Below are 13,081 nucleotides of genomic sequence, written 5' to 3'. Positions count from 1 at the left end.
ATAAAAACCAATGCCTACTTGGAACTTACTCTGACAGTGGTAAAGACCGTAACAAGTAGGAATTTACACTATTTTTTTAGGTAAGTGTCAATTCAAGGTTAGTTTTTGTTTACCATAGACCTGAAAGGGGGTCATTGAACTCACCATTATTATCAACTACCACTATGAGGCCTACGTAGTGATACCAATACAAAAAAGTGGACAGGAGGACATAAATTGATCGACACAATACAGAGAGGTACCGACCTATCAACATATTATTTTTGCATTTACTTACCTATAAGAAAATTATGGAACTGCATTCTTCAAATTGATTTCGTTGTGATATATTATATAATACATAATGGGCAAAAGGAATCCTTGTCGATGAAATATTTTTAATTCATTGGGGTTTTCTCACAATAAGTATGTACTTTTTCGATTTTGTGCCGATCATACCTTTTAACTTATTAGTCATAGCACAATTTTATTACAAGTTCTTTGCGTAGCCGGGAATATCGTAAAAATCTGACTCAGTCAAGGTCCTTTTACAAGGTTTTATAAATCAAGGGCACTGTGTTGGATACAAGAAAGTGGTCTAATTAATATGTCGCAGGGATATGATAAAAACGGGGATTTGATCAATTCCCTAAGGGATTTGATCAAATCACGGAGGATGTTAAAACAACAACACGATTTTATCTTTTCCCTAAACAAATCTAGTGAATTGAACAAATCCCTAAATTGGTTCAGTGAAATGACAAAAATAATTTTGCTTTGATATTTTGAAGGTTTATTTGGTAAGATATATCTATTTAATTATGATAATCAGGTGTGTGCAATACAAGGAAATATTGATATAAAAATCACCATTACTCAGAACAATATTTATTTTTTAAAGAATGAACAAAACATTTTTTTTTGTATTTTAGTTGCGTAAGATATGCCTATTTGTAATAATAACTTATTAAAACATGTAGCTGATTTGTGGCATCGTGAATTAGATAAAACATTATTTTTCTTACAGGCACGTCTATACGTTTTGCATCGTGCGTGACAGACACCTACGGCTTGCCTAGTGTTTGCAAGCGCGACCCAAACAAGAACCTGATATGTTTTTTGTCATTTCACTGAACCAGTTTAGGGATTTGTTCAATTCACTAGATTTGTTTAGGGAAAAGATAAAATCGTGTTGTTATTTTAACATCCTCCGTGATTTGATCAAACCCTTAGGGAATTGATCAAATCCCCGTTTTTATCATATCCCTGCGACAAATATATGTCAACGTTTTATGCTGAAGAAATTGTTTAATACACGCGCGCCCTTACCTACTTGCATACATAAAGTATAAGCACGAATACCCACTGCATAGGTAAATTTATTTATTTTACTGTTCATTATTCAAACAATTCACCTTACAATATTTTTTTCTCGTATAGATTTAAAATCAAAGACTGAGATTTAATTCTGCATAAGCCAGCCGTTTCAATTAACGAAACCTAAGGACAAAGGTACCTAATAAAATTGTACTTAAGCTGAGTCAATGATATTTTACTGAGCAGTTGTTATCAAAGTTAGTATGACTGACAAATGGAAGGCATACCTACATTTTATGCAGGCCTGTATTGTATTAAGTGGGAAAACAAGTTCACTTACATTTGCTAAAGGTGCAATCACAAAGGTAATATTTTGACAGAAATAAGTTATTAAAATATGATAAGCTATGAAATTAGCAGTAGGTACTAACTACTTATCATAAACCTATTTTTATGTTAGTCCTACTCTAACAAGTATTAATTATATCGACATAATTATCCGATTTCTGTCGACATAGACACTTCCACCACAGACAGCTTAGTTATTATTTAGAAGAACATAAGTGTCGAATGTTCTCGACTGTCTCTTCTGTAACATAGTATCACAGCAACCATTACCACCCGCTACTGTTGAAAACATCTCGTAAGACGCATCACGTGAAGCTGCATATATGTCATTACCGAATGTTATGTAAAAGCCTTACATCAACCGACGCCTATTACAACAACTTGTTATTAGATAAAGGCGACATGGTAGTTGTTTTTATCATTGCCGTGACACAGTGACACCCAAAACACACGCAAATTAATTACTGAGGATATTGTCAGGCAGCTTAACATATCTATTGTTTTGACTAATGAGATAGAAATGTTATACCTTTATTTATTTAAGACTTTTTACTAATTGATTAACTGCGGTTGTCATTGGAAGGAAAAGAATGAAACTTTTACTTCAAGGTAAGATGTAGTTGCAGTGGCGCGAACGAGTTTAGAATTTAGATGTTGCTACGCCACATTCACTCACTTTTTGTGGTTTTTGTAATTGACAATATTATGTCAGATGTAGCGTAAAAAAATATGCAACAGTTAATATTTATGTCAAGATTCGTTCGCCACAAATAAAACTGATGTAGATTATAAAAGTAATAATAAAATTGATTTGATGTGGATTGTGGTTATTATTAAAAGTAACGCATAAAAAGTTGTCATAACTCGGCTAGAACAAATGTGCGCTATTTTACACGCAAATAGCATATTATTCAATTAGTACTGAAGGAATTTATTTACGTTTTCATTTCATTGTTATTTATTTTATTAGGAATTCCAACAAGAAATACACAACTTCATACATTTAAAAAAAGGGGGGAGAAGAGTTCAGAAGAGGTAGTACCAGCATACTAGGGAGGCATTGAATGCTTACCTCTATATAACGTGAAAGACATGGAGGAATGGTGGCGTAAAACATAGGTACCTAGGTATTACATCAACAGTCAACTTCCGATTCGGAAAGATCATTACAAACGAGTAGAATTGGTTGGTCACTCTTTAAAATTAGCCTGCTCGTAAGCTGCTTAAGAAAAATACTTAATTTACGGTAATAAGTATAGTGTCGTTTGTTTATTAATTATTTTGAACAAAACTATAAAGCAGGCATCACACACAAGGTCTGCAAAACTAAGAGAAAGGCGTAAAAATACTCGGTCAAAATAATTCCTAACTGAAAGGAGGCATTATTTCGTAATAATCTTCCTTGCGCGAAAACTGCTTGAGCAACAAAATATTTGAAATTATTATAATATTAAATTAATGCTCTGGTAGCCTTTGCAACACTTTTAATGGATAAAAATAAAATAAACATCGGTTGCTTTTAAGAATGACACACCCACTATTTACTGCAATATAAGTCCTTAAGTTACTTCTGCACAGCTCGTGATTAGTGTTATTCCTCGTTCAAAAAATATTTTTAAACTTTTATGAAACTACTTGGGACAAGAACTTTAATTATCTTGGAAATCTAAAACCCTGAGTAGTCCCTATTAACCTATCTCTGAGTTTGTAGGTTGCACGAATTGACTCAAGGTTTCTTCAAACCAGCCTGGCAAAAACTTACTGATAACGACGTAAACATTGATCAAAACATTTAAATTACAGATAACTACAGATTGTAAGTAACCGATAAGCCCATGGTAGCGAATTATTAGGTAAGTGATTTGTGCCCATGACACTTAATAGATAATGGATAGACAATAGCCATGGTCTACCTTTCTAACTGTTGTGCTAATTTATCTTACCGCTTTAGGTCTAAAATACAGGCTATCTAATTTCCTACCTTATTGTCAAAGTAACTGTTGTAACTAAAAGTCGTGGTGGCCTAGTGGGTGAAGGACCAGCCTCTCAAGTATGAGGGCGCGGGTTCGATCCCAGGTCAGGCGAGTACCAATGCAACTTTTCTAAGTTTGTATGTACTTTTTAAGTATATCCTAGACACCATTGGCTGTGTTTCGGATGGCACGTTAAACTGTAGGTCCCGGCTGTCATTGAACATCCTTGGCAGTCGTTACGGGTAGTCAGAAGCCAGTAAGTCTGACACCAGTCTAACCAAGGGGTATCGGGTTGTCCGGGTAACTGAGTTGAGGAGGTCAGATAGGCAGTCGCTTCTTGTAAAGCACAGGTACTCAGCTGAATCCGGTTAGACTGGAAGCCGACCCCAACATGATTGGGAAAAAGGCTCGGAGGATGGATTGTCAAAGTAACTGTTATTGTCTAGCTAGTAGAACTACAATATTACATTATTGAGGACTGCTGAGGTGCGGTCTGCTTTTTTTATATCGACAAACTTTTTGTTAATTACTTCTACGAAAGTGTTTAAAATCATAAGGTTGTCGGTCCCTAATCGGTCTATCACATTCATATTACATACCTGCCTACCTATTGTCCCACGCAATAGAAAGAGGTACAGCAAATCCTACGTAGGTTCTTAGAGTGCCATATGTTTTAAGTAGGTATTTGATAATTCATTTTAAAAGGATTTGAAGAATGTACATGTAGACTTTTATATTGCAAACTATTTATACTACTAGTAGGCTATGGTGTATTTTTTTCTGTGGCATGAAGGTTTACAATGACATAACAAAAAAAAACTGAAAAATGGATTCAGGTAGGTACCTGAAGAAATATCTATGCAAAAAGCACATTGCTACTATTAGATAGGGGATGGCTTTCTGCTTAACCAGTTTTACATGCACTGTTATGAATGAGATACACATTGACTTACTTAGAACTACGTAGAACATAAAACATAAAAGAAAATTGATAATAGTGTTCATGAACTACTTCGAAACAGCGACATGTCTCTACAATATTGCTTTATTCGGTACTTTATTTAATTTAGTAGCGATTTAACAAAATAGTTCGATCAGCACGCGCCTTTAAGGTCAAGCACGCACCGTTTCACGACAAGTATCACGCATTCATGATGACTGGCTGCTGTTTCACTCACTCGCTGATATTTGGCAACCTTGAACACTTTCATTAAATAATGACAAAACGATTTCATACTGTTAGTTGAGAATGCCTTTTAGATGAAAACTTATTTTTTTGTGAATATATCGACACTCGAGTGCAATGCGCTGTGCAAATTGCTGAAATTGCAAGAGAAGGTAGCCTGAGTTAGGTAGGTAGATTCTATTAAAGTAAGATTTCTTATATTGTGGACTACAATTCTCTCTTTTTAAATTGTAATATGTTAAGTAATTTTTGGTAGGAACCTACAGATTTAAGGTTAATTGTACGTTAGGTTTAGTACCTACATAGCAGTCTGTTGAGTACAACAGCGGTTTAAGCTTTAATCGCATTCTTTAACGCATAAGAAATTCAACTCCCACTAACGAAATCGCTAAAACTAAGTAGGTAAGTATTACCGTATTACTTATCCTGTACATATGTTAGGTAGGTACCTCCCTATTTTTTCCTCGCCTTTTACAAGTTACATCATAAAGATAATGGTCTCCCAGATCGCGAAGGTAGTTGGTAGAGCGAGTAGCAAACAATGCCCACTCACCATTCACTTGACATAATTTCAACTCCGGAAGCACGGCTGAATGGAAAATCTTGATCTGGTAGAAAGTATTTAAGTACTTATTCACTCAATAAAGTTATTTAATAATTAAAGTTTATTTATAGTGATAATAATTATGACATTCGCGTCTCCCTTGTGTTATGCCTTGTGCTTATGTAAATGATAGCATAAATTGGGTATCTACGTACGAGTAATATAGTTAATGCTACGTTTTATGGATATAAAAATGTATCTCCTACCTGATTGAATTTTCTTCATGAACCTCCAGTCCCGATCCAACTTTGTCTGGGCGTCGACGTCGTCCCGATTTACTTTTCTTTTTTAACTTCGTTTGAATTGGCGGTATTATTTTCCCGCCATGATTAAACCAAGCGATCGTCTATTTGTCTATAGTTGTTTTTTTTTTTCTTAAATAATTCGCAGTTTTGTTTTTGTAAAGGTTAACGCTATAAAACCAAGAATTTTATAGCGTTAGTTTAGATATAACGATATCAAGCAAATCCAGAAACTATGATGGAAAATACGTCACAGTAATTGCTATATAATAAAATTGCTTTTAGTCGATTGCTATTGCGTGTGACAGTCCTTGGTTTATATGGACATCCCTAGTGTTTATTGATTTTTTAAATGTAAACAAAGTTGACATTGACAAGTCTATTTTTAGATGTTCTGTGTAGAGATTGAGAGTAAATTTAATTATTGATTTTACTATCAAATGTGTTGTTAAATTGTGAAAAATGAAACATATTTTGAACACTCTTATAAACGCATCAGAGAAGGCTGCATGTGTAGCTCGTTCCTGTTGTGCAGGATCAACAAACGAAGTTTTATTGGTCGCAGAAAAATTCGAAGGCGATGCCAACGCCCGTTTTGAAAGAGATTTCAAAACTATTGCCGATGTTTTGGCTCAAGAAGCTGCTAAAACAGAAATAGCGGATCATTTTCCGGAGCTTGCAGAGCATGTAAGAGGCGAAGAATGTTCCGAGATTGGAGGTGTAAGAATCGAATTATGTGATAGTGTTGAAGGCACTACAGATCTTTTACAGTATTTAGTAGCGCCTGCAGTCGCAAAACGAATGGCAGAAGCGGCGCACCGTGACACAGAACATATATTTTGTGATAATTTGCCAAAAGATCTTCCAGAAGTTAACACTTCCGATTTAGGCATTTGGATTGATCCTATAGGTATTTTTTTTCCCATTACAGTACTTCTTTCCTTTAATAGTTTGAGTGAGACATGTATGAATGGATAATATTTTTGTTCCTAGATGCTACAGCCGAGTTCATAGCTGGTGTCCAGGGTAAAGCTGATGCAGATCATGGTCTTCCTTGTGTGACAGTCCTCATTGGTGCCTATGTGAGGTCTACTGGGGAGCCTGTTATTGGAGTCATCAATCAACCTTTTTATAATAAGTAAGTGTTTATGATACTCCAAATTTTGTGTCTGTACTACACAATTTAAAAGTGTTAAATTCAATTTTGTCTTCCTTTTAGTGGCAAAGGGCGAGTGGTATGGGGCATTAATTACAAAGATACTCATGAATGGGGAGGCAGTGATGTAAAGGAAAACAATGAAAATAATATTATTCTCATGAGCTCAGCTGAGAAGCCAGAAATAGCTGATACATTCCGAGAAGCTGGATGGGAAGTCAAGTCTCTCCCTGGGGCTGGTCATAAGCTTCTAAAAGTTGTGCTAGGTAAGTTCAGAAATAACAACTATTAGTAAATAACTTTTAAAACGAATTGCCAATGCATTGACACCCAGGATGAGAATTAATCTCTAGCGTATTTTTCTATTCAAAGGGGGGCTAAGGCTACCCATGGCTCACACCTCTATGTCAGCAATCTTTTTCTGCAATATTACATTATTCCATATGCAATCTCCACCATATCATAATAGACTTTCTATAATAACATCTAAGCTAAACAACACTATTAACTTTTCCAGGAGAAGCTGCGGCATACATCATGTCACAGGGAACAACTTTCCGCTGGGACACCTGTGCCCCCCACTCCATCCTCCGAGCTAGGGGTGGTGATCTCATTACCTTCTCTACTCACGGCCCAATTACTTACAATGATGAAATGGATATGGAATCTCAAAACTACAGCAACAAAGAAGGCATCATAGCATACAGCGATGCCTCCATATCTGCTACTATTAAGAAAATTCTCAATAATTAAAGAGTCCAAATAACCCTGTGATCCCTTATAATCAAGTAGATTAGATTTCTAAACAATATATCGAATATTTTGCGTATTGATTGGGGAATGTAGATTTATAGGTCCTGTCAGACAAGAAATGCATAGCATTTGAAAGTATTTCTCAATCATTCCAAATTGTGAGTTTTACAATGTTCCTTTGTAATGTGTAAGGATAAAATTTTTACGAATTATTGTTGTCTAGGAAATGTGAAGTGAAATAATCCTTTTTTTTAATGTTTTTCAAGTATATTGTGTGGCGTCAAAGTTTATTAAAGAAATGTACACCGTGACTTTTTAGTCGTCTTACAACGGCAGCCCACTTAATGTATCCAATGACTAGTAAACGTTCATATAAAATATATATATATATATTTATGAGATTTGAATAATCTATATATCGGGTGTGTCGTTCACAATCACATTAAATCATATCGCATATACTTTATGATATTCTATGGCGAATTGTAAAAAAAATAACCTAATCCATTCAGTGGTTTAACCACAGGAGTCATTTTTCGTTTTTATAATTTACAACATCATGTGTAAAGCAGAGATAAAGTCAGGAGTATCGTATGTTTTGATCAGTTGACAGCTGTCAGTTTTCAAGGGAGAATTTCAGTTGTTTGTAATGACTGACTTTTATATGGTGTTCTAATTTTTGCACATTTTTATTCCATTTACTTTGTTTGAAAAAAACATTTTTTTATTTTTACGTATTTTTCTTTTATCTTTGTGTTAATCGACATATATTTACCAGTATATTAACGCATTTCATTTAATGTCATTATGAGCGACACACCTGATATATAAAAATGAAACCGGCTTTCCGTTGTCACGACATAACATGAAAACGGCTTGACCGATTTGGCTGAAAATTAGAGGGGAATTAACTTAGACCCGGTAGAAGGTTTTACGACAGTTTTTGTCACCATCCGGCTGCGGGACGTGGGTGAAACCGCGGGCGAAAGCTAGTTTAAAAATAAAAATTAATTCATTATTATGATGTATGACGTAGATTATAAGAACACCCTGTTGTGAGCGCTGCCCGAATCTTGTATCAATGGAGCGCGGCGCGTTGGGAAGGTACCTACTTTCTACCGTTTGTTAGGTACGTAAACTTTTTTTTTTCAGTATTTTTCTTTGCACCTATTATCTTAATTAAGTAAGGCTATAAAATTAATAATCGTGTCTAGTGGTATTTTATGTTGGATACATTGAGTGGACCACCTTTGTAAGACGACTAAAAAGTCACGGTGTATATTATCTAGTCAGTATTGTTCAATTGAATTAATTTTAAATAATGATGATCTATGTTGCATGTTACTGTAAACTGTGATGTATTGTTTCAAATAAAATTTTACCATTTTTATTCACATAATTGCTATTTTATTATGCTCTCACACTTACATCAAGAACTTAATTACTAGAATCTGAATCTGAAGAAGAGCTCTTACTTTTCTTCTTTTTCTTTTTTTTACTCTTCTTTTCCTTTTTCTTTTTGACTTTGCCAGACTTTACAGAGTTCTTGGATTCTTTTTCCTGGAAATAAATTTTACTTGTTAAAACTTTTTTCTTCACTTACGGATGTTTCCAATATTCTATTTATGTGTTGGTTTGCTTACAGTAATTAAGAATTTGAAATTACTTGCTTGGGGTTATCTCCATTTTGCCATTATTGTCAAAATCCAATCTCTCGTAAGCAAATCAGCAGATAAACAGAATATTGGGAATGCCATTTAAACAAGTCATGTAGTAAATGAATGTGTAACATACCGGTTTCACAACAGTTTCTGTTTTCGTCACAAGCTGTGGAGCACAGCCTTCCATTCTGATGGCTGCTGTCACTTCATCAACCTTTGACATGTCTGCATTGGGAGCTCGGTATTGTTCACAGTGATCCACTCTTATTGTGCGGTTAAGGATCTGGGAAAAATATGTTATTAAATGTTAAAAAATATTTTAAAGCAAAGGATTAAACTAATGGAATAGACAATAGCTAATTAAACTTAATACACCTTGCAAAATATAATTACAAAAGTAAAATAGCACCTAAGTAAATTACATATCATAAAAAAAAATTACATACTTTTATTCCATTTAAATTATCCACCGCTAATATTGTAGACCTTTGATCTTCATAGCATATAAATGAAAATCCTCTAGATTTGCCAGTTGCTTTGTCTCTGACCAAGTTAATGTTCACTATTTCACCATATCTGGGAATTAAACGGATTATTATTGCTTTTGCATTCTAATTAAAACATCAGCAAAAAGTATAAACTTATACAACAACCCTGGTATTAAGAACCCAGGTTTTTACATGCTAGATATATCACCATTTATCTGTATACAATTTTAAATGTATTCAACTCCAATGATAATGTTTTATGTTAAAACTTACTGCGAGAAAACACAGATAATGTCGCCTTCAGTGAGATCATACGGCAAGCCCCCAACAAATACCCAAGCACTGTCCTTGTACTGATCATGCCAAGAGGTTTTTGATTTTCCAGAAAGCTCCCTTTCACTTAGCTTCAGAACGTTCTTCACATTGCTGAAATCAATACATCAGCTTCCAAATGATTCGCCGCCATCAATTGGGTTACTTCATCATGCATATTAAAACTGTACTTACGTCATAGGATTCATTTTGCAGTTTGATTGTGTCTGTAATGTAACTGATAATAACCAAAGTATTCCTTAGTTCAATTATCCATGAAACATAATACAATTTACAGAACCAAGTCTAAAACACGTAGTGATTATATACTCTCTGTCTAAAACATCGAGCTTAGAATTATATGTTATGTTATGTTATGTTATTATTTATTTATATGTCAATGGTCTAAAACAACAAGAAGCTGTCATCCACCATCAAACAGGTTAGATTTGTCATGTCATTTGTCAAAATTGCTAGTGTAGTGCTATAATAGAAGAATAAAAAATCGACTAACTAGTCCAAGAATCAAATAGTTCTAAATACTAATTGCGGCTGCCTGCTTTATGGGTAGCCAAGACGATCAATTAAATTGCGAACGAATTACTAAACGAAATTATAATTTTCGTCCAGGAGTCCTGTCACGTCATTTTTGACATTGACTTATGAAAATATCAAGGAAACCATTTTCAATATCTTTCCCAAAATAAATAAAAACACTACACTATCCCAAAATAAATAAAGTGTTTATAAGACAATATACGATCTTTTTACAATGACGACGCCCCCTGACGCTGGAGATTCTTATGACCAGGTTTGTTAGAAAACCACTGAAGTGTGTGTGCATTAAAATTTGTGGTTACACCAATGTCAATATGAAAACGTCTTACTTTAATTACAGTTTGATGAAGAGGAAACTGAGCAGCAGCTTGGGGCGACAGCTTCAGGTCGCAAAAGGCTGTTCAGCAAAGAATTAAGATGCATGATGTATGGCTTTGGGGATGACCAAAATCCGTACACAGAAAGTGTGGATTTCTTAGAAGATTTAGTTATCGAATTTATTACTGAAACTACTCATAGGTAAGGTCACAAACCAAGAAAGAGTATGTAACTCTTTCTTTTGCTAAACTTGTTAAGGTATATTTTTTTAAACTTTCAGAGCAATGGAGGTTGGTCGAACAGGCAGAGTTCAGGTAGAAGACATTATATTCTTAGTTCGTAAAGACCAGCGCAAGTATGCGCGTGTCAAAGACTTATTGACAATGAATGAAGAACTCAAGAAAGCAAGAAAAGCTTTTGATGAAGTTAAATATGTTGGTGAGTAAATCAACAATAAGTAGGTTAACTAAATCTTAATATATTTATTTATAAAGAAACTGAAGTCATATTTTATATTTTTAAGTGTAAATGAATTACTTTTTTACTCTGATAATGTCAATTGAACAAAGCATAATAAACTAAATAATGAATTTCTATGAATTTTTCACATAAATTGTATGTCAAATTGTGTTTTTTACTTTTTTATAAACTTATAGAAGATCAACAATAACATGATGATTGAACAAGGCTGCCATGCTACTAAGACTGATGCAAGTAACAATATTTGATTATGACACATTGCTTCTGTGTTCCCACGTACTAATATAACCATAATTATGATCCCTTGTACTCTAACCCTATATGTTACATCCTGCTTTGAATGTAAACCTATTTGCACTGTCCTTAGAACTGGTGTATTTAGAAATATGAAACAAGAAATTAGTCTGCCCTCGTAGCTAAACATGAATCCTAATCAAAATTATATAAACCTGTATGACACATAGGAACTTAAATTCTTCCAAATAAAGAATATATATGAATATGGTTAAGGTTACCTGCATCATGGAAAGCATAGATACCAATAGCTCATTTTAAAAATCCAAACAAATAAAAACCAGCATTCATGGACACTGTGAACGAACGAAAGTTTTTTTCCCGATCGTCAACAGTGTTGACGACAGGAACGAAAGGTGTTACCGAACAGGAATTACCCGAAATAATAAGTAGCGTTCGTCAACACTGTGAACGAACGAAACTTTTTTTTCCCGATGGTCAACAGTGTTCACGAAAGGGTGTTACCGAACGGGAATAACCCCTAAATTGTTTAGAGTAGCCAAATGCAATGTAATTTTTATTCAAAATATATAACCTCCACAGTAGACAGAATTATTTAGAGGATATCCTTTTTCTATTTATTATGCATGAGTGCTTCCAAAAGCTGCAATATGTTGAGGCAAGGTATGTAAAATATAGTATTTTGCTTTCCATTTGAAGACAAAGAAGGTATCAGGCTAACAATCAAAAGTTGGCTAGAATATTAATTTAATCTGATGTATGCCAGAGCACAGGTAGGCCCGAGACACAATTGATTTTTTACTGTCTTATAATTAGTAGCATACAAACAGTTAAGTAATATAACACAAAGCAAAGACAATACCAAACCTTACCAATCACCATGAGCCATCATATTGGGCTGGTTTATGCATTTGTGCTCACATGGGTCAAACTAATGTCTGAAATGAACCAAGACATAATTTATTTGTTATCTTACAAATACCCACTTGCATTGTATCACCTAGGAACTAAAGCTTGTGATTTAATAAATGCTGGGATGTTATGTGAAATAATAATTTGTGGGTTGGTCTATTTGTTGATGGTCAAAAAGAAAATTTGGGTCATTTTAAGTTGCCTGGGCTATTGGGTATTAATAGTATGGGCTATTATTGTTTAGTACTTAATAATTGCTAAAATAATTTACATTTCAGAATAAATCAGAAGGAAAGGCTGGAAGGATGTTACCTAATTTTCGAATATGTTGTACAGCCATTTCCACCAAGAATTAAATTAAGCATTATTTGTATTGAATTGTAAGAACACTAATCCTTGCATACTTTATGTGAAATACATTCCTCTTAGAACTTCAATATAATCATTGTAGTTCCAAAACAATAAAATATTGATTTAAAATCTTTGTTGGATATGATTTTCCTCATCCCCACTGTTGTTTTGAATATTAGGATATTAAA

At 34.1% G+C, this 13,081-nt stretch overlaps 3 protein-coding genes across 5 annotated transcripts; 2 read left to right on the top strand and 1 right to left on the bottom strand.

Moving 5' to 3' along the window:
* The first annotated feature begins 6,029 nt into the window (after positions 1 to 6,029).
* LOC124632122 (inositol polyphosphate 1-phosphatase) lies at positions 6,030 to 7,936 on the top strand. The gene is made up of 4 exons (XM_047166798.1): positions 6,030 to 6,559; positions 6,643 to 6,787; positions 6,869 to 7,071; positions 7,323 to 7,936. Exons 1-4 carry the CDS (start codon positions 6,112 to 6,114, stop codon positions 7,556 to 7,558), a joined length of 1,032 nt encoding a protein of 343 aa, XP_047022754.1. The 5' UTR covers positions 6,030 to 6,111; the 3' UTR covers positions 7,559 to 7,936.
* Positions 7,937 to 8,942: 1,006 nt separating this feature from the next.
* On the bottom strand, positions 8,943 to 10,412 carry LOC124632117 (RNA-binding motif protein, X-linked 2). 2 transcript variants are annotated; one of them, XM_047166791.1, is made up of 5 exons: positions 10,215 to 10,409; positions 9,981 to 10,133; positions 9,666 to 9,795; positions 9,353 to 9,502; positions 8,943 to 9,118 (listed from the first exon to the last, which is right to left on the bottom strand). In XM_047166791.1, the coding sequence occupies exons 1-5, from the start codon at positions 10,226 to 10,228 to the stop codon at positions 8,996 to 8,998; spliced, it is 570 nt and encodes a 189-aa protein (XP_047022747.1). In that variant the 5' UTR covers positions 10,229 to 10,409; the 3' UTR covers positions 8,943 to 8,995. The 2 variants fall into 2 exon arrangements, with proteins under 2 accessions (XP_047022747.1, XP_047022748.1); XM_047166792.1 differs by lacking the exon at positions 9,981 to 10,133 and having other exon boundaries at positions 10,215 to 10,412.
* A 252-nt stretch (positions 10,413 to 10,664) lies between these two features.
* Positions 10,665 to 13,024, top strand: LOC124632119 (transcription initiation factor TFIID subunit 13). 2 transcript variants are annotated; one of them, XM_047166794.1, is made up of 5 exons: positions 10,665 to 10,830; positions 10,918 to 11,096; positions 11,176 to 11,333; positions 11,552 to 11,609; positions 12,821 to 13,024. In XM_047166794.1, exons 1-4 carry the CDS (start codon positions 10,792 to 10,794, stop codon positions 11,563 to 11,565), a joined length of 390 nt encoding a protein of 129 aa, XP_047022750.1. In that variant the 5' UTR covers positions 10,665 to 10,791; the 3' UTR covers positions 11,566 to 11,609; positions 12,821 to 13,024. The 2 variants fall into 2 exon arrangements, with proteins under 2 accessions (XP_047022750.1, XP_047022749.1); XM_047166793.1 differs by having other exon boundaries at positions 10,666 to 10,830; positions 11,552 to 11,605.
* Positions 13,025 to 13,081: the final 57 nt, after the last annotated feature.

Source organism: Helicoverpa zea, chromosome 7 (genome assembly GCF_022581195.2).
Source record: "Helicoverpa zea isolate HzStark_Cry1AcR chromosome 7, ilHelZeax1.1, whole genome shotgun sequence".
In the NCBI taxonomy this organism is placed as follows: Eukaryota; Metazoa; Arthropoda; class Insecta; order Lepidoptera; family Noctuidae; genus Helicoverpa; species Helicoverpa zea.
This window is presented reverse-complemented; position numbering and strand designations above follow the sequence as displayed.

Coding starts and splice junctions, on each gene's coding strand:
- LOC124632122 (XM_047166798.1), top strand. CDS start 6,112: ATGAAACATATTTTGAACACTCTTATAAACGCATCAGAGAAGGCTGCA. Junction 6,560..6,642: donor CATTTGGATTGATCCTATAG/GTATTTTTTTTC, acceptor TTTTGTTCCTAG/ATGCTACAGCCGAGTTCATA. Junction 7,072..7,322: donor GCTTCTAAAAGTTGTGCTAG/GTAAGTTCAGAA, acceptor TAACTTTTCCAG/GAGAAGCTGCGGCATACATC.
- LOC124632117 (XM_047166791.1), bottom strand. Junction 9,796..9,980: donor ATTATCTGTGTTTTCTCGCA/GTAAGTTTTAAC, acceptor TTTAATTCCCAG/ATATGGTGAAATAGTGAACA. Junction 9,503..9,665: donor ATAATTTAAATGGAATAAAA/GTATGTAATTTT, acceptor TATTTTTCCCAG/ATCCTTAACCGCACAATAAG.
- LOC124632119 (XM_047166794.1), top strand. CDS start 10,792: ATGACGACGCCCCCTGACGCTGGAGATTCTTATGACCAG. Junction 10,831..10,917: donor CTGGAGATTCTTATGACCAG/GTTTGTTAGAAA, acceptor CTTTAATTACAG/TTTGATGAAGAGGAAACTGA. Junction 11,097..11,175: donor ATTACTGAAACTACTCATAG/GTAAGGTCACAA, acceptor TTAAACTTTCAG/AGCAATGGAGGTTGGTCGAA.